General features: G+C 39.5%; 1 protein-coding gene and 2 long non-coding RNA genes across 9 annotated transcripts; 1 reads left to right on the forward strand and 2 right to left on the reverse strand.

Annotated features, from left to right (window-relative positions):
• Positions 1-691: 691 nt before the first annotated feature.
• On the reverse strand, positions 692-13,685 carry DMC1 (DNA meiotic recombinase 1). Of its 6 annotated transcripts, none has more exons than XM_048300810.1 (15): positions 13,601-13,685; positions 13,002-13,102; positions 11,258-11,348; positions 10,605-10,649; positions 8,221-8,367; positions 7,836-7,918; positions 7,181-7,233; positions 6,235-6,276; positions 4,951-5,023; positions 4,197-4,288; positions 3,621-3,694; positions 3,412-3,526; positions 2,511-2,571; positions 1,848-1,964; positions 692-1,370 (listed from the first exon to the last, which is right to left on the reverse strand). In XM_048300810.1, exons 3-15 carry the CDS (start codon positions 11,312-11,314, stop codon positions 1,301-1,303), a joined length of 1,029 nt encoding a protein of 342 aa, XP_048156767.1. In that variant the 5' UTR covers positions 11,315-11,348; positions 13,002-13,102; positions 13,601-13,685; the 3' UTR covers positions 692-1,300. The 6 variants fall into 6 exon arrangements, with proteins under 6 accessions (XP_048156767.1, XP_048156766.1, XP_048156763.1 ...); XM_048300809.1 differs by having other exon boundaries at positions 13,424-13,656; XM_048300806.1 differs by having other exon boundaries at positions 13,213-13,656.
• A 51-nt stretch (positions 13,686-13,736) lies between these two features.
• Positions 13,737-14,928, forward strand: LOC125324663. The gene is made up of 2 exons (XR_007203058.1): positions 13,737-13,873; positions 13,980-14,928. It is a non-coding gene; the product is annotated as an uncharacterized LOC125324663 (long non-coding RNA).
• Positions 14,929-18,757: 3,829 nt separating this feature from the next.
• On the reverse strand, positions 18,758-24,528 carry LOC125324664. Of its 2 annotated transcripts, XR_007203060.1 has the most exons (3): positions 24,306-24,528; positions 21,266-21,336; positions 18,758-19,775 (listed from the first exon to the last, which is right to left on the reverse strand). It is a non-coding gene; the product is annotated as an uncharacterized LOC125324664 (long non-coding RNA). The 2 variants fall into 2 exon arrangements; XR_007203059.1 differs by lacking the exon at positions 24,306-24,528 and having other exon boundaries at positions 21,266-21,654.

Raw genomic sequence — 24,528 nt, forward strand, 5'->3', positions numbered from 1 at the left:
TCTAGGTCTGTCACAAGGAAAAGCCTGGCTAAAATGTCAGGCTTCTCTTGCATGAATTTCTGTTCATTGCTGCCTTTTTACTTGATGTTATCTTACATGCATGAGGACAAGTTCTCTGACCAGATACCAAAATTAGATTCATTGTAATTACCAAAGTAAGACTTTCTCATTTTATATATATATATGTGTGTGTGTGTGTGTATGTGTATTGTTTAGTTTATTATCAAACAAGCAGTTCCATGAGCACTGGAGGTATTGCAAATGGAATTGTTATTTTGGCCCCCAATGCCTCATTTCCCTCTTTATTTCCAGCTTCTTCTTTTGCCCCCTGTGACCTACATCTCTGGCTAGTTCGGAGCTGTGCCTGTGCTGCTGGCTCCCTCAGCAAGCTGAATCTTAAGTGCCTTTTCCTTGGTGTAAGTGCTGGTGCCAGCCTCTCTCCTATCTAGCCATAGGATTTGTTTTATTCTTTTTAGTAGTAACAATATTTATTATTATTTAATAGTAATCTTTAATATTCTTACTTGTACTAGAAGAATGGCAAGTCAATTTTATCAAGTTTGTTTCTTTAGAGAACTAGACAAAAGGTTTTAAGGTGTTGGGTTGCACCCAGATTATTTTTCTTATGAAAGATCAATGAGATTATTGAGAGGAGTTTAATTCAAAGCACCCAAACATAGTCAGACTTCTGTTCTAATTCATAGTCTTTATTTTTAACTTTAATCAGAACAGGTTTAAAACATTCTGTCCAAAAAGTAGAAAATGCTAAATAAAAACATAAACATCTAGGCGAGATAAAATGGCTTAAAAATGTATTTGTTCCTCTACAGTACATGAAAACCCATCAAGTTCTTGAGCTGTTGTTCCTCCCACTGCCTTTTCCATCTATATATGTCGATTTTATAACTGAGTTATTCCAATTCTGTTGCATTTCACACTGTTAAATTCTACCACTTAGACACTCTCTTTGAAATAAATTAAGAAAGAGTATATTCACTCTCATGTGAAAGGACAGGTTTGATTTTCACAAAACATAGAAAAAGGATTCTAAGAACAATTCAAAATCTTACTGCTTATATCTTTGTGTGCTAAAAGTTCAATTGAAAAACGAAGATCCTAAATGAAACAAATTCTAGTTCAGGAAAACTGAACTGTACAAAGTTCATCCCAGTGTTCTCCCAAAATATCTTAAATAGTTCCCAAAAGCTACAAATGCAGCCAGGTAGTCGTCGACCTTGCACAGATCTTCATCCCAACTACTCAGCTGGTTTTTAGCTGTACATTTACATCATTTTTTTACCTATTCTTTGGCATCCCCAATCCCTCCGGCAGTTATTGCAAATGTGGCTTCGTTTTCAGGCATCTCAGGGCTGGGAGAAAAAGAAACAAGAAACTTGTGGGTTTCCCCATGTAAAATGCAGTTGTGAAATAGTCTCTAAAATGTTGTGGGTGTGAGCAACCTGGAATACATCAGTGCCTTTATACCTATGTGCAAACTGTAGGATGTGATCAATATCGTCAGGATCAAAAAATGTGAAATTATCGTGTCAGGGAAACTTGGGAATTTAACGTCCAGAATTTTCCTGCCAAGGGACCACCAGTACTACCAAAGTATTTGATGGTCTTCATTAAGAGCTAAGCATCTAGTAGGATTTATGATGAAAGATTATGTAATTTAATGTATGCAATACGCAGGACAACTTTAATTAGTTGTTTACTCTGTTAATTAGTTTGTCCTTTCAGATTTTCTCCCAACATACCATCTAGAGAGCTTCAATACCTTGAACTTTGTCACCTTAGGGTTGCTCATAACACAGCTTCCCTTCCGTGAGGGAAAGGTGGTTTACCTGTCGTAGATCTTTGCAATCCGCAGCTCCCCTCTCCCTTTCCTCAAACTGATCCTGGTAGTCGAAGCATGAGCAAGGATGTGGCCCCCAATGGGCTTTTTCGGGTCTGCCTGAAAGCTGAATTAGCAAGAAAATTGCGGTGATTCACTGTGCAAATTCCAGAGGTTAATACTGTGATTAACTGTCAGAATGAGCCCTATTCAACTCAGTAATGAATAATCAACAGGGATATACATTAGAAACCCGACTTTAACACACTTGCCTCAACATAAGACGTTCAATGTTCAATGCTGGCATCATTCTCCTATCATTAAATTCAAGAGGCTTAAGAAATACACACCTTAAATAGCACATATAAGCTGCTCCAAAGGAAAATGTGGTGCTTTTTCAATACTTTTTAGAGCTTGTTCTCTTCATTTAAGTCACAGTGAAATCATACCACCATGCCAGGCAGCAGATAAACATAAAAAAGCTCATTCCAAAAACTGAGAGAAACTTACAGGTGTCATTAACTTATGATTCCTAATACCACAGGGAACAATGACCAATCTGAGCTTTCATTTCAGTGCCTCTTTCTCCATACAATCTCAGTTCTCATCTCTATTACATAAGTAATACAAAATACAGGAATTTTTTTAAAAAGAGAGAGAAAAAGTATCTTACGTCATAGTTGCTCCTGGGTCAGCAGTCATCTGGTTGGTCACAAACACAGCCACATTATATTCTGCAAGAGAAAACAATGCAAAGAAGGTAGACTACATCCAATTAGAATTCCAAAATATTCTCTCATCCATGGTAAAAGCAAGGCTTCTGCTGAAGCACTTCAAATTTCAAATGAATGAGAAGAAAATATTCTTTATGACTGATGGCTGCAGTTAATCAGGAGACAGCCTAGATTTGCTCCTGCGTGGCTCCAGCTGTAATATGCCAAAAATGAGCACTTTTCAGAATTCCAGTGAACAAGTCTTTCTCAGTTCCCATCTTCTCTGTTGGCTCCCTGCCCTCAGCTCCCTCTCCTTCCCTTTCTCTGTTTGCCTTTTTTTTTTTTTTACTTCATGAAAAAAGCATTTATTCATTACTCATCAACATTTCTGAGACATTCCAAAGAGAAGGAACTCTATTCATCCTGTCATCATCCCTCAAAGCATTGCAAAGTACTGAGAAAGTGGCAAGAGGCATGGCTTTTTTATTTCTCTGTGCCTTCATCCTATTTTCTATTCTTTTGTCTTTCTTTTGTACTTAGACTGTTGAAATTCGGGGAAGACAATTACTCTTACTGAATATTTGTCCAGTTCTACAACCTGTTATCTCATTTAGGGCTTAACAGTATTTCTAGAAAAACTCTAAAAGTTGAAAAGTCCAGAAATTTTCTCAATCTGTCATCTTGAAATAATATATTATCAGTTTGATCTTTTTGGTAACTGACAGAGGTGTAAAGTGAGGAAAGATCCCTGGGCCAGTGCCTGACTGATAATACACTTGGACTACTAGGTGGTTGTGCTACCAACAGCTACTGGTAGTGACTCCAGTCCATGTTTTCCAAATCTTGCAATGTTTCCCTTACCTTCTGATATTTTTTGGAGCCTTGACAACATCTGAGCTAGTTTCTGTTGTCGTTCGGCCAACTCTCCGCGACCACTGAAATCCACACGGAAAAGTGCCATTATGGAGTCAATGATCTGCATTGTAATCATGCTAGATAAGTAAATATAGTGAAAGAAAAGGAACATTTATTCTGAAAACAGTAAGCATACAGAAAAAAAAGTCTTGTACCAATAACTTGAAGATACCAGCTTCCTCATGGAACTTGGCTGCTACATAGTCAAGCAATTCCATCTGATGTTCACCTAGTGGGAAGCAGAGTTGCCAAGAGAAATTAAGACCAGAAAGAACTGTGAAGGAACAAAAGCCTGAATTTTAAAATTCCACTTTAAATGTCTGCACTGGTTATATTTTCACTGCCAGCAGTTTTAAATCCAGTGCCCAGTGACAATCTACTTTGCAGGTTCCAATTTCCTCTCACCCATCTCACAAAACTTTTTTGTGAAAATCTTCACTCTGCATGAACAAAATTTTTTGTTGTGTTAAGAACTGAAAAGCAATATAAACATTTTAATTTAATGTTGAATTAAATGACACACAGAAAATGTTTTAATCATATTATGTTTATACTGCACTCTCAAAGAAGAAGTCCCATTTCAAACTTTCTTGAAGTTTTAAAGTGGTGTCTTGTGACAGAGTGTTGGAGCTGTTAATAAACTGAGAAGTGTTAATAAACTGAGAATTATTAAAATGGGTACCTGGGAGAAAAAAACCTAGATATCATGCCAGTTGCAATAATGGCCTTACTGGTATATGCACGTGCATACAGCACGTTGTCAAGCACTGCCTCATGGTCAACATTGAAGCGATCAGCAATGTCACGCAGGCGGTCTGGCCGGCTGGCATTAGTCAGAGTTAAGGATTTCTCCGTGTGCAAACCATGCTCTGAAAATAATAAAACTCCATTCCAAAATAGGACTACGGGGGAAAAAGAAGAATATTTATTTTAATCCTAGAGAAGACTGACTTTTTGTCTTCAGGCTGTCCCACGTACCCTAAAGATAGTTTAGGGCTCACGATGATAATTGTTTTGTGTTTAGGGTTTGAGGCGGGGGGGTTGACATATGGATATCTGTGCTCTAGGAATTTAGCTGTGAGCAAAACCTGTTTATATACAGTCTACTGCAAATGTGACGTGTTAAAAATAGTGTTTAGTACTTAGATATATTTATCTTGAATAGAAAAGCTGCTATAACCTGTAGGAGGCCTACTAGATCTCAAAAAAACCAAAAACCCCAAAAACAAACAAACAAACAAAAAAACACCCCAGTTAAAATAAAATCCAATTTCTAACTCTAATCTTTCCAGGTTGGATTACATCAAATGACAGAAGAAAAACTCACTTCCTTGTGGGCCACTACACATTGTGCTCTCCAGGATTTCTGTGCCAGTCTTAATGTTTTACGTGTATGAAGCTATCAGGAGCCTCCTATTTACTTATACAAAATGAACTGTCTTTCCAGTTGATCACACCTGTAGCTTTTAACAGTCAAAAAGATACAAAGTGTTCTCGGTATCAATGAAGATAATCTTTCCACCTGTGTAGCCATTTGGTCCTGGGAGCTGAGCTGTCACTACGGAAAATCATAGAAGATCAAAATGAAAAAGCAGGAAAAATATTTTCTTATTCCATCTATTATTATTTTTAAAATAAAATACAACTGTTTATCCATATCACAAAGAACTGTCAGTTTTAATCCATGTGAAAATCAGGAGTATAATGTCTTACTGCCATCTTGACAATAAACTCAAGCCGCTTTTCTTGATTACAGCTCAGATGAGATTTAATTAATGATGTCAAAACTGTTTTACTCAGTACTATCACTAAATCTGTATATTTTAGGGATATTATTAGTAAGTTCTTACACACACATACACTTAATCCTCTACCCAAATTAATTCTATTGGCTTAGTAGACTCTTTTTCCAGCTGTAACTCATATGATCAGAAATTCCTTGGATATGAATTTTTCCTGATATGCAAATAGTTGCTGATTGTGGATTTTTGTCTCTTTGGAGTGAATAAGCTAAAATACTCAATCCAGTTGTAATCATTCATGCAAAATGGTATGACTCTGCTGACCATTACACTGTACTAACCAGAAGAGGCCTTATTTTTCCAGAACATGCCATATTTCACTTTACAATATAGGGTTCATTTAAGAGAATTTGCCTACCCAGTGTCTGGTAATTCCAGCAGCATTAATAGTTATATAAGTTATTGTTTACTACTATTTACACACTGAGAGATATCTCTGGGAAATCAGAGTCCTGCTGTATTTGGCACTGCCCAAATACGGTGACTGCCAAAGTCTGTTTATCCAGTTACTGACAGCCAGTAGTATCCTTTCAGTGCCCTTTCAGAATGTCATATTCAGCAAAACCTCTTGAAACCAGGACAGTCAAAGAGTTGCTGAGAAAAAATGTTGCCTCTGCCCTTTTCTGAGCAATGCTCCCATCTACATGTGACCCATATTTGTGCCCTGCTTTTCCAGATGGTGTGTTTCACTGGTTTATCTAAGACAGCCTAATATCTTCACTCTCCTTATGGCAAAACTTCCATGGATGTGAGCAGTATTAAAAAGTAACCATTTTTATGAGTTCTCTACTCAAACACAGTTAATGGAGGTAAGAGTCACCAAGATCTGTTTCACTGTATTTGTAAAAATAAAAGATTCTGACTTGTCTCTATATGTTTACTTCTGATAAAGTCAGTTACTATATCCATAGTAAACAATGGATTCACTGAGAAGAAACATCACTCTCTTTTAAGGTATTACACATACCACAAAGAGTGTGAGATAGCTGGGTTTTGCCTGTCCGGAACTCTGTTAAATAAAGAAAAGGAGAAAAAAGAGTCAGAGTTTCTTTTTCCAACTTCGACAGATTCAGGAATTACTGCAGTTAGAAACACCCTTACTTACAAAATTAATTTCTATCTCTACCTTTTAAAATCATTTAACCTCAATTTCTAAATCATATTCTGTGCAGGAGAAATGTGTTACATGAAAAGAAAAATCTGAAATGCTTTAATTTGATCGTGCTTGACTGCTAAAGTGATTTATTCTCTTGTATATAGAAGTTAAAACCACTTGGCACCTGTGGAACAGTGATAACAGGGGGCCAGGGTGGGAAGAAATGGCTGATTCCATTAACCTAGCCCAGTTTCATTTCCAGTAAAATGATCAAGGAGAAGCTTACAAGTTTATTAATCTCATTCTATCAAATCACATTAGTCTCCAGTTTATGTTTTCTAAAGGGAAGAGTACTGTGTTTTATGAACTCTTACTGCTGAAGTGTCAAGCAGCAACTAATCAGGTGTACTGTAATAGTAGCTTAATTGTCATTTCAAAATCTTACATAAAATGCAATGTACCCTAAGTGTGCATAACTAAAATACCTTTTGTGACAATTTTGTTACGGGAAAGGAACACACTGCATCAGGGAGAACTTTGGCATGTTAGTAATAGTCTTAATAATGCAAGATATTTTTTGTACTGAATCAGCATGCCCAGTAATGATTACTCAGCTCAAACTTAGTCTGCAAGCAAATGAAGAGGAAAAATGGGAAAACATTAAGAGAAGTGGATTATTTCTTCTGGCACTCATGTAGGTACTCATCTTTGTAACTACAATGTGGTAAATTTGATAGAAGTAATCCAAGTTGAATTAAAATCAAAAGTAAGTTGCAGTTCTTTGTTCGGTAACACTCATTTAATGGGGTTCTCTCACCTCCAAAGGCCTCAGTAATTGCCATGCTTTCAATCCCACCACCCAGAAGTTTACTGCAGAAAGGGAGAGGATTATGATGTAGTTAAACCCAAAAAATCATATGAGGAAAGTAAAAAAGAGACCTTTTTACTACTTTAGGGAAAGTAATTTCTGCCCTAAAGCCCCTCACTTGATGCATTAAGTGCAGGGCTCTAAACGATCATTGATTCATAAAGAATTAACTCTGTCTTTATCTCCCTTTTTGTGTGCAAGGGAAAGATCTACAGAAATTATTACTGCAAAGAAAGGAGAGAAAATAAGATTTGAAAAGATAACATTCCATAAAAATATCTCCAGGGAGAACTTGAAGACTTGTAATTTTGACCTGAAACCTGCAGATTATTTTGCTAGGTGAAAAAATTATACGTTCAGTATTTCTGGATGCCAACTATTTATTTTCAGTGACTGTAAAAAGTCCAGTTTACCCTCAGAAAAGGAGTTGGTTTTGGTGCTTACTGATTCAGGCTTCTTTAAGCCAGCACTAACTCCAAATGCAAGGGGATTTATGTGTCCTAGCTGAGTATTTATTCCCTTATATTTCTGTGTCTCATTAAAGACAACGAAAATGATTATTGGGAACATTTGGATGAAGGAAGGATATAAGAGATAAGCTTACTCAAATTCCTGGCTGCCAGTGGAAATATGAAATACCATCTTCCGTTTTTCACTGTACTCAAAGGCAGTGAGGAAACCTGGTTCCTAGGAAAGACCAAAGAGAACATGAGAGGTTTATTTTAGCTTTAACCTGAAGTTAAAAGTGCAGTATCCCACATAAATATCTTTTTTTCCCCCTAGCCTCATTCACGTGGGTTGGTTATAAAAAGCACCACAGCATTTGTCTGGTTGTTGTGGAGTATAAAATATTATGCCTTAGAGTAACAGGCAGAATAATTTTCAAAATTATTTTGATGATGCAGTGGGAAATCTGCTAAGGGAAATGTTGCACAGCATTTTGGAGAGGCCAGCATAAGTTCAAACTCTCAGGAAAGTGACAGGCTTACAACAAGCTTGTTTGCAGCTTCTTTAATCTTGTCCACTTTGGCCTCTGAGAGCCCCTTCACATTGCACAGCGCCCTTCTTGTGGTCATCTGGATTCCTTTGATTGTGCAAATCCCAACTGCCTTCAGCTTTTTAATATCTGCTACGTTCTGCAAAGAAATTTCCCTCCTGTTGAGTACTCAGGACAGTTAACAGCTAGAAGGTGAAGTAAACCTTTGAAACATATTTTAAGTTTACATTCATACGCATGTGTTTTCAAGAAAGAAACAGATTTACAGTAAACTCTTCACTGTGTAGTTTGTGACACCAACAAAACAAAATTTTGAGTAACATTGGTGTGAGGGTTCATGATGCAGAGAACAGCTCCTGGTGGTTTTGAGAGAAAGGTGTCTGGGTATTTACTTCTCCCCATTCAGTGTCAGTTTTTCTAGATCAAAGATGGTAGTAAAGAAACAGTACAGAATTATTTCAGATAGTGTGGAGCCCAACCTAGGACACCTTGTAACACTCAGTCTGTCCTTGGTCCCTTAGCACAGTTAAGCTGTAAACCAGATAATCTGATGGTGGATAGCTGGGAGCTGATTCATGAGGATCATTGGAAGCTGAGTCTAACTGCTGTGCTGTTTCTGTATGTCCAGTTTAAAACATATGTATCCTGCAGAACTGACTGACACTTTGGGCTGGAGGAGGCTACTAGTTTTTCATAAACTGGGAACAGCACAACTTCAGACAGCACCCTACTGACATATTTTGCCTTCCCTCACCTCATTTTTTGATTCTGACATCACTGGAAATGTAAAAGCAGGAAGAGATTACTCACAAGAAAGCATACTATGTGAAAGGTATGGGATAATACATCAATTTACAATTTCCAGCCAAGATTTTCCTTTGAAAAAAAACTATGAACTGGACAGATTATCTATTTATCTAGAGTGTGTGGGTGCATAGAGCATAAGAAGGGAGGGAGGTTATGTGAGAAATTAGTCATGTTTATCTGGAAGCTTATTTCTCATCCTGTGATATGTGTGTGACACTCAGCAGAGGCTGAGGGGTAACAGCACCTTAAATCCTATAAAACACTTTTGATGATCTAACCACAGTCTCAGTTGTTCTAATCTGATTCTCTTTTTGGGCACACTGGCAGATACAGTAAATGTTTTTCTCTCTACTCCTTGGAAAAAAATTCCAAGCCCACACAAATTATTTCTTCAGGTAAATGAATTTAACAGATATGGGTCATCATGTGTTTGCACAACACTTTTAACTAGCACAGCTGAGAACAAAAACTTCCCCTGAGGTGTGGGAATAACCACTTGGAAGAAAGAAAAAAATAATGGAAAGGAGCAGAAAACCCTTATTAACTCCAGAAGAACAGCCTAAATCATTATTCTAAGTTTTCAAACTCTTTCATACATTTGTATCATTCTGTGAATGCTGTGCCTCCTTTTGTACTGACAGGGTAGTACAGCTCCCTTCCAGCCCAGGTCACCCTCTTTGATCAAGTTGTTAAATTTTTAAAGCAATAATTTATTTTTCCTATGTTGCCCCATAGTTTGAGCTCCCAACCATGTGATCCTTCTTCAGAACTAACTTTAAAACTGCCAGTGAACTGCCAATAAAAAAAAATTGTCAACAACTGCACTGCTGACATGCCCAGTCCAGTAACTACAGCGCTGACTAATGATGAGTCATTGTGACATGTCCTCCCCATCTGTATCTGTCTGTAGTCGTTTTCATTAGAGTCAAATCTCACATTACATCGGGCAAACCCAGCTTTTTATTCTGCTTCTATAACTCTGAGTAGAATAGGATTCCAACCCATGAGCCAGCCTCCAAATAAACATACAATAGTAGTAATTCAAATAAATAGGTGGTGTTTATGTGATGATGGTAACAATGATAGGAATTCACATTTTATGAAGAAAACTAACCACTTATTTCTCTAGCTACTAATATTTTCCTCACTCCTACTCTACCCCCTGCACCAGCATGCTGAAAATAGTATAGCAACAATTGTCACAGTGTAATTTCACAGGCACAAAAAATGCAGGAGTAATTACAAAGATTGGCAGGAACAGGAAATAATCTATCACACAGTTTTCAAATAAATTAGCAAGCAGTTGGTTTTTCAAGAGTGCTAGGTGCTAAATACTTTGAGTATCTTGACACTCTATTTAGGAATCTGATGTGAATGTGATTTTCTAAAAATCTGTCTTATCACCAAAGGCAAAATTTGCCTCTGCTGACTGAGTTAGAACTTACTGCAAGGAGGAATTTCAGTTATTTGCATCAATGTGTATACAATTTTGGAAACAACCTCACAGTAGCTTTTCAAGGACTTCTGTCCTTGAAAACTCAGTGTGATCAAGTGATTGCTAATACTTACAATTCCATGCTTCTGCAGCAGGTCAATATCCTGAAAAAAGGATTCCTAAACAAAATAGCAGAAAAAAAATAGATGTTGCTTTTTCTTGTTATTACATCTATCTCGCTATGTGACTGTTTCAGATTTGTAAACATTTATTGATTTTTCACAAATAATACATAACTTGTTGGACAACTGAAACAAGCAAAGCATAGGAAGCCAAAAAGGCTTATCATCTTTTCCACAAAGTGTATCTTCACAGACAATTAATCCTCTAATGTGTTAAAACTCGTGTTATCATCATCATAATCTGCAGCTTTTCTGCCATAGTTTCTCACTCTTTTTTCATGCTGATGATCATTCCTCAGAAGCAGACAATTAACTGATAGTCCCCTTGCATTTAATATAGAAGTGTAAAATACGATGAAATAATGATAATCCCATTACAAACTGTGCATAGCTTTTGAAAGGTTAATGAAGATTACTTGAAGAGCCAGGCTGTATTGGGATTAGGGGAATGAGATTTTCTTGGTAGTAGACTGGAACAAAATTTTAAATGCATTGAATTCCCTGATGGTTTTTGGGGACCTCCTGTCCCTCCATGGGTTTCGTAACACTATCAAAATACCTTCAAACATTTGCTGCACATAGTTTTCAATCAATCATACATTTACCTCATCATCCTGGTATCCTGGTTCTTCTTGGACTACTTGATCCTCCATGGCCTTCATCACGAAAGAGCACGCAGTAAAGTATTGATCGCTACTGGGAAATGCAAACAGAGACAGTCTTGGGGGGGCAATAAATGAGTAAATGTCTGTAAAAGGGCTTTTAAGAAGTCCTTGAACTATAGAAACTTGTTAGTATGACATCAGATATGGATTCAAATTTGGATTCTGCTTCCAACTCTTTTATTATCTGACCTACTAGCCCAAAAGGAGAAAATCCATGGCTTTACACTCCCATGAACCAGTTTGACTAGAAAGGACTTCACGGGTATTAGGAAAAGAGATCTCATTCCTTTGTGAGAATCTTGGGTCAGAGATGAGTTTTGGATGTGGGAACATTTGAAATGAATTATCACTAGTGGAATTTATTCTGGTAAGAAAGTGAAAGATAGTCTGCATTTTTATAACAAAAGTCAGCATAGTTGCAGACAGAATGGGTAATGGAAAGGCAATGCAACGGCTCAGCCTCCCCATCTTGATATGACAGAAAACCCTCAAAACAGTGCTGAGAAGGCTACAGCTCCTTAGTGATTTATCTTGAGAGCATACTGTTAAAGCTGTATTTGTTTTCAAGTTCTTGCTGAGGTTCAAAACGACCAATAAATGCTGAAGACGTGCAGGTAATGCCTGTAAGGAGTATGCTTGCATGGAGAGAACAAAAGAAGGGTAATAAAAATCTGAGACTTTTATTACGCAAACCCTTATACAGAGAGCTCATTTCATGTTTTCTCATGGTTAACTTGTGATGTCTGTACTCCACCACAGCTTCACTGCCTTCTCTATGTGACTTCCTATAAGCAAGGCCTAGAACTGGAATAGGCACTTTGTGATAGCATGGTTAAATAAGCAAAGTGTGACCTCCTTAAATTTTATGAATGCAAGAACAGTGAATACAAAGTAGTTCCTTAGAAATACAATCTTATAACCAAACTACTGCATCACTTTTGTGGTTTTGTAAATGGGTTAAGTTGCTTCTGCTTAAATTGTGAGCTTACTTTTGGTGTTCTAGCTATGGATGATCAAAAGTTTTGCAGACGACCACATCAAAATGTGTGCATACATTTACTTGCTCATCCTTGTTAACAAAATCTGTGAACTATAAGGTGGGCTACGTCTAACAGAGGTTTGGATAACTTCGGCTAAATATCTGCAAAAAGCCTTTTTTCAGCTTCTAAATGGATATTAATTTGCTTGCAAGAATCTTATGTATATAGAGGCTGGGAAAACAAGGAACAAAATAGCAGAATTTTAGAATTATCTTATTCTGTTGGTATTTAATGGAAATATTCTTATAAAATCAGTTTTTTCTGATAGTATCAGGATATATTTAATTTCTATTTCAGGACCCTGACAATTATAGAATGACAAATCATGTCTTCACATAATTACAGCAAAACACTATTAAAAAATACTTGGGGAGATTTGAAAAATCCCTTAGCTTCAAATACTGAAGGAAGAAAAACAAGTAATGCAAGAGGCATTAAAACTATATTACAATCTCCTTTTTCATTAAAAACGTCCTCACAAAATGCACATAATCCTGCACTTCAATCACCGCCGAGCACGTTATGGGATTTTTCTCCTACTCCCCATCCTTAGGCAATTGGCATCTCACAGCAGAAAAACAAGGCAGACCCAGACCTGTGCCTTCCTGCAGGCTACAAGGGAAAATGGAGAAATTATACCTCACCCTACTAAAAGCTTTAGGTACGAAAAAAATCCTCCTGCTCAGTGGAGCGTTCTCCTGCTGCTGGTGTGTTGGCACACCTGAAGGATTCCAGTCACCACTGCCTGCAGGGAAGCAGATAAAAGGGTGAAAGTCTGAGACAACAGAGCACATCCATGAAAAGCCACTAACAGTCCTGTGCCACCTCAAGTACCCAAGGGTAGGTGAGCAAGACCTGGATGCCACACTCCTCACAGCCTGCGGGTGTGACAGGGAGCTGGTCCCTGCAATTCCCCTCGGGCTTGGGCTGTCAGAAAATGGCAGCAGAGCTCGGCTCTCTGGGCCGAGGGCGATCTGACCTGCCCCAAGGGGCTCCACGGCGGGATCTCACATCTGTTGACTCAGAGGAAAATAACTGATTAATCGTCATCAACACACGGATTTACTTGGCTTTTCTTTGCCAGCTGCCTCCTCATGAGATGTATATTTCTATTCCCAAAGGGCGAGGAATCACTGATCTCCCTGCTCCGCGGAGCACCGTAATTCCCCATCAAAATTAGAATAGTAATTAAATCGCCAGCTCATGCCGAGGCAGCTCCGGGGCAGGTGGGAGGGTGCAGTACCCGGGGCGAACGCTCCGGGCTCGCCACGGCCGCCCGCCTTCCTCCTCCTCCTCCTCCTCCTCCTCGTCCTGAGGGCACGGCCCCGCCGCCTTCCCGCCGGCGCCGAGGGGCGGGGCCGCGGGGGGCGCCGTGAGGGCGGGCGCGGGCTCCCGGTGGGGCCGGGCCCTGCGCCTCGCCTCGCCCCCGCCCCGCGCTGAAAGACGCTGCCTTCACCGTCTTCGATCACTCCGCCGCCCGTGATTTATCAACTGCTATGTTCGCCGTCTCCCAGGAGTATCGCAGTGGCCTTACTCTACAGCTGGAAAAGGCAGCCGTAGTTAAAACCACGTTGGTTTGGAAGGCATTTAGTTCAACGCAGCTCTGTCTTTTGTTTTTCCAGGGTGCCACTCACGCATCTTCCTCAACAAGGCACACACACGGCGGTTTTGGATTGGATGGCCAAAACCTGTCAGAGATCTGGAAGAGAAGTGACTTGCCTGGAGTCACAGGACAAGAAAATGAGGCTGAGTCATACACATGACTTAATCTGCCATTTTAAAAGGATGGAAAAGGTGCTTTTTAGGATATGAACACTTGTACGAGACATCTGCAGTCTTCTTGGAGACAGTATTTGGAAAGCAATCGCCCGTTTTAGCTTGCCTCGGGTAGCACAGTTGGTACGGGACTGCATGTCAAGGAGACATCACATCTCCTGCGAGCAGGAGGAGTTCCTGGCTGCCCCTTGTGGGGGCTTGAAATGGCAGAAGGCATTGGAGCAGCTTCTCAGCCTGTTTCAAGGGGCTTGTGAAAACTTCCCCACCCTCTGCCTGTGGGAGGCTAAGGGCACCCTTTCCAAGCCATTTCTTAGCCAAGTCAGGAAACCAAGCAACAAAACCCACGGCCCTGTGCCAACATCAGCACACCACAGGAGTGCTCGCAGGGTCCCCATTCAAAACATCAAGCGATTTATATAAGTACCAAAAGTCTAATCCTGGGAGCCCAAGGCTTTGTCTATACAGAGGAAGTGGCTGGCACTGCTTTTGAAAACCCCATTATTCCGCAAGAGCTATTCCAGAAGAGCACTTAGGCAGACAGCCCTTTAAAGGCGAATTCCTTCACAAAGTATGCTTTTATTCCTGAACAGAATGCACATGCAGAGGGTGACCCTTCTGGTGCTGCTGAGCAGCTCTGCAGCAGACAATACCTCTCTCTGTAAACAACCTTCCCTTCATTATCCTTTTAGTTTGTAAAATGGTTCTCAGAAAGGTCAATGAATGCCAGAATCTGAAGACCATTTCCCACTCCAAAGTGCTACTTTGGGCAATAAATTACATTCTACAAATTCAAAATGTTGTGTGATCATTAATTGCTTATTCAGCTTCCAGCTGGTGTTGCACAATAACCCCACAGAGCCCACCTTACACATTGGCTCAAATGAGTAGAGGTATCCCTCAGTTGTCTCCTTCCATTTTACAGGTTCTGCTGCTGAACCACTGCATCTCCAACTCTGAGGGAGGTACTGGAATGAGACACACCACTGTGATACGCATTGCCTCTTACTTGAGATCTCGTACCAGTTTAGAACCAAGAACCAAGTCAAACCATTACCATAAAATATTAAGTATCCAGGTAATTTTTTTGCATCCTCATGAACTTCATCCATGGTTGCAATAGGGAAATCATGAGGGGTTTTGTTTTTGAGGGGGCTTTGTTTTCTGTCTCTTTGGTCAGAACTAAGATGAACTGCAAAAGCTCTGTGCATACAATGGGTCTCAGGGTAGGACTGGCAAAATAATCAGCTCAGCGAAGCTTCATAATTAAGACTGGAGTAACAGGAGAGCTCTATTGTTGAAATGGAATTACTGGAAGGAATAGAGATGGTACTGGGAGACTGAGTTATGTCTCCACCACAGTCTTGAGATCCTTAAGCAAAGCCTTGACAAAAGTATTCAATACTACAGTATTGGGAGTGACCCTGCATTAAAAAGACACAGATTTTGCTACCTCTAATTTATTTTGAGTTAAACACTAAGGATATGTTACAGGATTAGAGATCTCCCTTCTGTCTATCAAGATGTCCTGTCCAGACCATCGTTCAGCATTGCATCTATGGAGGAAGTGATGAATTAGAGCGCTGTGCCCATTGATATAAAAGAGATGCCAGGTCAAGTAAGGAACACAACAGATTGTATGTGACTGGAAAAGAAGATAACAGTAATATCAAAACACCAACTAGAGAATTCAGGAATGGGTATTTTTCTAAATGAAAAATAAATAATCTGTATGTCAACTATACAAATACAGTAAGTGATAGCAGTCCAAGCACCACAAGATTTACTATTTTAATAGGTGATTGTGAAATTAACAATTCTTTCTATATATAATTAAGAATGACATGATAAAATATTTTTTTTAAAGTGAACAAGGCCACTTTCAAGTTTTGCAAAACCTAAACTGAGTTAGAGGATTTGTGGAGACACGCATCAGTATATCACATGGGATCTATCAAAAAGACAAAGGACATAAGAAAAACTGTCCATTTTGAGAATGCACAAGGAATTTTTTATTTAAGATAAAAAAACAAACTAGTAATAGAGAACAATAGGACTGAAAGAGACATCAAGAGATTATCTAGCTCAAAGTAGAATCAGATGTTCATTTGCCTGGGGAGGCTGTGGATTTTCTTTTGTCTTTTGAGAAAGAACCAATTTCAGTGCTTGCCTATCCTTGCCATTTCCCTTGTTGTCTACCCTTCACTATGCTGTGCAATTTTATCTGTAAAAGTTATGCAATATTTGAGCTAACTTCTACTTTTAAAAGTTCAGATAACTGAGACTAATTCTTGCATGCTTTTTTCTGCCCCAAAAAAGAAAAAAATGCCAGCATAGGCAATTCTAAGAAAATGCCCAAACATGATGGATTATGCAATAGTGTGTACATCTTGCTCTTACCTGCTCAGGACCTTTGGGGCTGAAATATGCAGCTCTGGAGTAAAGTATTGCCACTCAGTAATTGGCAAAAGCTTTGTACTGAATGTGCAAGGCCCCAGGACTGAGACTTGTCAGGTTTGCTTTGTTTAAACTTCTCTCGACCCTTCTGTATCTTTTCCTTGGTTAGCTGTCACAGCAGTTTCCATAATTAAACAGGTCTACAGCTAATATGTTTTACTTCTGATGGTACAGCCATCATTTTATATAAATAAAAGTAACAAACAGTTATTCTGTGTAGAAAAAGAGATTTATGACTAGCACAACCATGCAGTGCAGAGAAATGCAGGCCTGGTGCAACAGCAGAAGCTTCGAGAAGTGGGGGCACAAGATTTTCTGAGGAATACAGGGATATAAATGTAACAGGCAAGGCACAGGCTTGGCACTGCTGGCCTGATGGCTGTGAACAACTCACCAGTGATCAGTCGAAGAAATGCTGACCTGGAGCTGGATTTAGGGGTAACAAAGAGAACAAAAAACCAAAAAAGAACCCCAAAACCAAAAAACAAACAAACAAACAAACCCAAAAAAGCAAAACAAAAAACCAGCCAACCAACCAAACAAAAAAAAACCCCGAACCAAAACAACAAAAAAGTAACATTCATAATAGGCACTACATGCCATAAAATCAGATGTAGCTTGGTGCTGCTGGGATGTAAGTGCAGCAATGTTGGGGCCCTGCCAGGATCACCTTGGCATGCCTTTTCCAGTCCCAGTGTTCCTGGAGCTGTAGGCACTCTGACTCTCTCAACCCTAAACCTAACCCTAACCACTACCCCTAATCACTACCCTAACCCTTTGAGCACATTTCTAACCTATGCTAACAGATATTTTAAAAAATATATATTTTTAAAGCAGCTTTTTCATTTTTAACATTTCTTTCTGCTTGAGCGACTGGTGCTGTGACCTTTTGCAGTTTATCAGTCTCTACACAAAAAAAATGAATCTCTATTTTAATCGCTATTGAAAAAAAGCGAAATGCAGTTGGTAAAATGTATTACTCTGAATCATGAAATGTATACTTTGGGAAGTGCAGGTCTTTTTTTAACTGTGAGAGCTTTCTAAACAGCTGTTGCAAATTCCAAAATAACTGCTCTTGACTAACTCCACATACATAGATTTTTGTGCTGGAATAAGTGCACCTTGTTCTACTTCAGCTTAATATTAACTTTATGATAAACAGAAGTAACAGACTAATTATGAAATAAGACTGCCCACATATGTAGCAAAGTGGGAGTAGTGATTGCAGTTACATGTATCTTTGTTCGTTTGAATTACCTCCAAGATGAGATAAAAGTAGGATGAAGAAAGCAATAATAAAATTTGTTTGATATGAAACTGTTACCAGTCTTCAAATTTGGTGACAATGCCTCTGACTAGCTTGCATTTGAATCAAAGCTCAGTTACAGGCCTGGTTAAAGTCCATGGGTGAATATCTTCATTTCACTAAGTAAACCGGAAGAATTGACTAAACAATCCTCTGCTCAGAGATTAAATGGGAAGCCATTCCCCAAGGGAATGAAGTACATCACATGGCCAGTCCCTGGCACCAGCGGCCTGATCAGAGTACAGAACATGGCCAGGCTCCTACGCTGCCCTCACTAGTGCCCAGTGTCCCAGCTCTCAGAGCAAGCTTGAGCTCAGCTTTAACACAGCAAGGCATTATGATTTGCATTTCTCCTATTTGTATTCCCGCTGGTGCTTATCTGAGCAGTAAAAAAGGAAAGATGGAATCAGGCAGCTGGGAGATGGGGGAGAGAGACAGGGAAAGGCTGCCTTGGCACGGTGTTGGATCAGTTTTGCCATTTGATGGACTGTCACTGTTTCTGTAGACAGAGGGACTTCTCTGGGACTGAATGCAAATACAGGGGGTAGAATTTGTCTGGCAGCAGCTGAACACATTGGTGCACAATAAAAAATTAGAGAGAAGCAACAAGGATTTGTTGCAGGAAGCTGAGTCAGAAAATTTGATTTAACTGCAATAACTCATGAGAAAGAGAGTTAAACCAATAAAATGTCTCACGGATGCATCTGCTATGCTGCAGAACATAGGACTCTGTGTGTGTATCCTTCACAAAGAGATTCTGACTCCTAATGCAAACAAAGTTGGAAGTACTGCAAATACTGTCTTAACTGTTATGGCCAAAAGAGTCAATGCTTCTTTAACTTATTCACACCCTAGCACTGAAAATCAGTCTGAAAAAGGCATGAAGCAAAGCAGCTTTATGAACCAAACATAAGACAGCAGAGTTTTCAGTGTTACAGCTGAAAAAAGCATAATTCATTGAATGTTTTTTCCCCCTTTAATGCATTCCAGCCCAAAGAAGCTGAGTGCTTCTGTTGTCAAGTAGGGTGAATAATGATTTTGAGTACACTGCTCTGTTTTGTACTCAGGACAACATTTTCATTAGCATGCTTCAGAAAGAAGAATGTATTTAAAGTGCAGCTGATAGAAAATTTTAAATTTCTGGGTCACGGTGGATTTCACTGGTCACATCAACAAACGACATATTACAGGAAAAACATTTTTAAATTCATATTGGGAGAAATTCAGCACTGGTATTTCAGACATTTCTTCATTAAAAAAAAAAACCCAAACTTTGAAGAGCCTCTACCCAAAAAACGAATAAATTTAACAGTCTTTCCACATTCCTTATCAGTTTGGAAAAACTCAGGTTTTCTAGCTTAGCCTCTCAGTTGGTATCAGCTTGCCTTTTAAACCAGCCATGCTGCAGAACTGAACATGCTCTTCCTTTGGCCAGTTTTCTACTCTTGGCTTTGCCTGCTGCTTCCGCAGTGGAGTTTGTATGTAAACCACAGATAAAAACCCTCATCTTGCTCCATTTGTGTTCCATGTTTGCCAGGGTATTGGCTACAAGAGATCATAAGCAGTTTTCAAACCCCAGAACTTGGATGGGCATTGAGTACAACATCATTCAGGATTTTTTACCTCAGAATAATATTTAAAGGTCTCAGGAATTGTAATTGGCTTTAAAATGCTCTTTCCTTGATTTGGCTACAATAGAGCCTTAATCTTCAGTAATGGTCCAGCCAATCATCTTCTTCAATCTCAAACCTTTAAAGTTCAGATATTCATTAGCCTGATTATTCTTTTTTTAATCCATTGCTTTCCTTTCCTTGAATTACCATGGTTTCTTCACCAGCCTTACTGGAAGTGAGTTCTTTATTAAACATTTCTCTGCCCAAATCTGGAAAAAAAAAAAAAAAGCTGTTAATCTCTCCTTATCATGTTTTTGCTGAATTGGTGATTATAAATGACATATCTGTGTTTCTGAAACTCTGTGCAGGTGCGCAACTCCTACTCAATAACAACTCCCACTGAGATTCAATATACACCAGTACTTTCTACTGCAGTCTTTCTTCCTATTTTGTCTGTCCTCCACTGTTGTTCTTCCACTGGATTATTAAGGCAGCACTTCCTGTTTTAACAGTCAGGCAATCCAAGACAGAGGAATAGATCAGGGTTTTGAGACCAAATTTCACACATGACCTCTGTTCTTAGGGCAATGAGCATCAAACAAGAAGGAAGTCACAAGACACTCAAATATTTGATTTCAAAATTGTATTCAGTATTGAACTGCAGCCATGAGATGTTCCTAACTGACCAGCCACTGTTCCCCAGCCTCAGCTATCACAGTGCTGATGCAGCAAAAGCAAATTGGAGAGAAGAAGCTGAAGAGAGCAACAACCATCTTTCCTCCCAGGCATTTGTAAGAAATGAGTGAATGGTCTTGAAGAACATTTTCTGAAGTAAAAGCATCTGCAGATCAGTTCAGGATTCTGAATTGTCTGGGTGATTTTTCCAGGTATCACTTCAGGAGGAATTCAAGTCTATTTGAAAGGATAGAGGACCTGCTTCCAAAGAAAGGAGTAAGCTCCTCTCACCTATTCTTCTCAGGAAAACAAAAGGGTTTAAGTGCTGACGGGGAGGGACCTTATTGGTTTAGGGGCAGAATCTGTGAGAAAAACTGACAAAAAAGCAACACTAAAATGTGCAAAGCAAACCCACTTCCACACTGCCTTTACATGAGCAACTGTCCTTAAGAATATATATATATATATATATATATATTTGTATTGCAGGGCATATATGGGTGCCAACAAATCAGCTATGTCAGCAGGAGAGAGAAAAATTAACTCAACCTATGACATCATGTCCTATCCTTCTCCAAACACTGTGTTACCTCTCCAGGATGAGGTGCTGTTTTTAGTCCTCTAATTTCAAACATATGTTGAGACTGCTTCCAAATGCTTTCCTTCTTGTCCTTTTCAAGCTTTGCATCTTCGGTGTGGAGGTCTGAAATACTAAATATTAGCAGTCCAGATTTCCTGTGCCTAGCACATGTCAGTGAATCCAAAACCTAAGGAAGCTATTTGCACTACTTAGGCACATAAAGGAACACACACACACACGCACGAACACACACACACACGCACAAACACACACACACACACACACACACACACAAGCAGCTTTGATGGGTTCCAGCTGTCTGGGATTGACAAACATTTACACATCTGTGTATACACACTCTCCTGATTCACATTTGGGGAGCACATATTATAGCATAGCAAAGGCCTTCACAACAACAAGCCTGAAAATTCTTAGTAAAACAAATAGTGTTTAACCTTTTCTTCCCTGTTATATATCTGGAAAAGTCACTGGCTTATATTTTACCTGTTTGGACTTAGCAGATTTGCTTGTTTGATGAGGATGGTACTTGCTAGAAGCTTGTCCATGTCTCAGTTCTTTCAAGAGAAATGAAATGCAGAAAAAATTTCAGTGATTTACCATATTGTTAGAATTAATGCATTCCCTTTCAAAGGCCTGGCCATCCCCAAGTGAAACATAGCTGTCTCTAGGGCAAAATGCAGCTGCACTAGTGCTAGCAGCACCACGCTGCAGTCATGGGAAAAAGAATAAAAGTATCCTCTCCTGTTGAAATGGCCGGAGAAATTTCAGGGTCATAGAAGGCAACTGTAGGCTTGCAAAATAGCTATGACACCAGGGAATGTCCTTATCTAGTAAAAAGCAACTCATGGAATTATTCCATAAAGCTCACAGCCAAGTCAGTTGTCTCCAACAGAAATGAGTTTGGAATGTTTCTTCCCCCAAGATTTATTGACTCCATAAACCGCTTTAACAAAATTAACAAATCACAACACACTTGTGTGTTTCAGTCTGCCAGTCTGGATAAAAAATGGCACTAGCATCACATGGTTACTGTATTTTTCTAAGACAGTTTTATAAGCAAACTAATCTCTCCCAAATTCCACTCCCTGCATAATTCCTCAGTGAAATATGTTTCCCCCTTGCCACTGCATGGTGACAAAGCAGCACCAGTTAAAGGGCTTTTTCTAACATGCTGTAATGGCAATGCTCTGCCTGTGGCAGGAGGAATGTGGCTGGCAGCACGGCAATATCACTGGGATGATACTTAAACATAAGCAAAGACAGGGATTCCAAAAAATAAAAAGTTAACTGGATTCCATCAGCATTGCTCTAATAGTGACTATTAAAAGAAGAACTAAACCAAACTCAATTCAGCTTGGTCAAGAGAAGCCAAAGATTTTGTTTCCACTTGTTGGCAGACATGTGACAACACAAACTTTCATTACAAAAATATGTAGAAATCAGCAAGTTGAAAAGTGAGTAAATTGTGTGTTATACCAAGAGGTCATCGGCAGCATGAGTAAATATAAAAGAAAATGTTTGCTATACCTAATTTCAGATTTTAAGGAGAATAACTTGCTCTCCTGCCAGCTTGCTTTCAAGGGCTCTGGATTTTAACAGAACAGACAGACTTGTGACTGATCACCTATTTCTTTTCACCCCTCCTCCCCTCCCTGCTTCAATGTACAATACAGGAAAACTCCCAAAGTGTATAATAAGATAGGCATTGTTCTTAACTTCAATTTAAGACCAATATAATTCAGTTTCTTTCTGAAGCATTTGTAGAGAAATAAATGTTTGACTCTATCAACACCGGCTTTGAATATCCTCACAGGCTTCTGTATCCGGTTCAGCGTTCCCAGCCTCTGATTCAATGCAGCCTCTGTGTACATTTACCACTACCATTCCTTCCACTGTTCATACTTTCTTGAAGGCTGCTTTGCCCAAATATCCTTCTCTTGCTTTTTTCCTTCTCCCTTACTCTCTTTGCTCTCTGTGGTTAGAGCCTTTCCCTTTTTTGTGTGACAAATAAGCTTTTTTCCTTTTATGTCCAAAATTCCCATGGCTTTTTGTTAGATATTTCAAAGTAATTTGCTACTCTCTACCCAGCTACAGTGGTCATGCTGTTGCATTATACTCCATCATCAAGGTTACGCAGGTCTCAAGATACCAAATTAGGGGCTCATAATTAAACAGTAAAAGGTTAGTGGTGAGCACCTGCAGTTCCCATTGACTGCAAAATAAATGCTTATTATGGAGCATTTTGGAAAGTCACTATTTGCCTAGGTGACTAAATATCAAACTAGGACATTTTTTTGGATACTGCAATCTCCATGTTTTTACTGGCAGATTATCCTTATTTGCAGGCCACTGCACACTGGCTCACCTGTCTCAATTTCGATTACAAGCTTTCCCGTGTTCTACACCAGGCTTGACATCCTGACATGATCCCTTACAACAAGTTATCACTACCAGTTGTTTAACCTTGGAACTGAAGTAGCACATTACTTCAACTGTAAATGAATGAATGAATTGTGAGAACAGCCTGTCTGCTGACCCATGAAAACAATTTCCCTTTCTTTCAGAGTGACAAGATTTAAATCTTCAGAGACTCAGATTTTCATTTGCTTTTATTTCCAAAATGAATCAAATTACACAGATGTGTGAGCTGGGAAGCAGTTTCTAAATATGACATGCCTTCCCTCCTGTTAAAAAGATGAGATTCTTCACAATATTTAAGCACTTGGTGTTTAAGTCAAAGTTAAGTATAATTTTCCCTGTACCACATTCTTCCCTTACTTCTTTTCTAAAGGAAATGTCTGCTGTATCTTGGATCTTGGCTAGAGAGTACAATATAGGCACTGAGTGTTGCCTGGGGAATGATGACCTGCAATAAATAAGAATCCCTGAACAGCAGAGGATGTGCAAAAGGTGCTTGTGGGAATGTGTTTGAAATTAGGGTGATAGAACATCTGCCAAGGACTTCAAGAAAATCTTTCTGAATTGTTACAGAACAACTCCTGTTTCATGTCATCTGACAAATTGATCAAGAAAAAAACCCCCCAAAAATCCAACAAACCCAAACTGATAAACTTGTCAGTTATAGTAACAAGATGAAGAGTGTTGAGGAACACATTCAGTGCAGGTAGCTCGGTGTGCAGCTGCAGTGTCAGCCGCAGGTTGAGCTCTGGGTGGTGAGAGCCCCAGGCAAGAGGCCAGGAACTGGCGCCGACCTTTTGCACAACAGAGGGCACAGGACCTGTGGCACAGCCAGGTGACCGGACACTGAGACACAGCAGGAGCCAGGACTCAGCTGGAAGAGCCAGGACTTCGTCACACACAGACTGGGAGGGTATAAAAACCCAGGGCTTTCTTTGGGGTGCCTCCTCAGAGACACCCAGATCAAGCTGCTGGTTTTTTGTTGCACCATGAAGGATTCAGACGTCTGAGACTCTGCTAAGGGAAACCCTGGCTCGAGCCAGTAATGAAACCTGGTCTGACTGTGTGAGTGTGGGGGGTGTAGGGGGTCAAGTGAGGGACTCACTGGGTCACTGGAGCTGCTTGCTGAGAAAGGGCTTCAGTCCCAGTGTGACCGACAGAGTGGCTTCTGGATGGTCAGACAAGGAAAGTTTCCTTAAGGGCAACGAATACTTTTAATGAAAGACTGAGCTTCTGTGACACATCCACATGCTGGCCGCACATATTTGTGAATATATTTTTATCCTGCATTCCTACCAGTCTTCTCTGAACTGCTTGTCATCTTGAAG

The sequence above is a fragment of the Corvus hawaiiensis genome, chromosome 4, assembly GCF_020740725.1.
Source record: "Corvus hawaiiensis isolate bCorHaw1 chromosome 4, bCorHaw1.pri.cur, whole genome shotgun sequence".
NCBI lineage: Eukaryota > Metazoa > Chordata > Aves > Passeriformes > Corvidae > Corvus > Corvus hawaiiensis.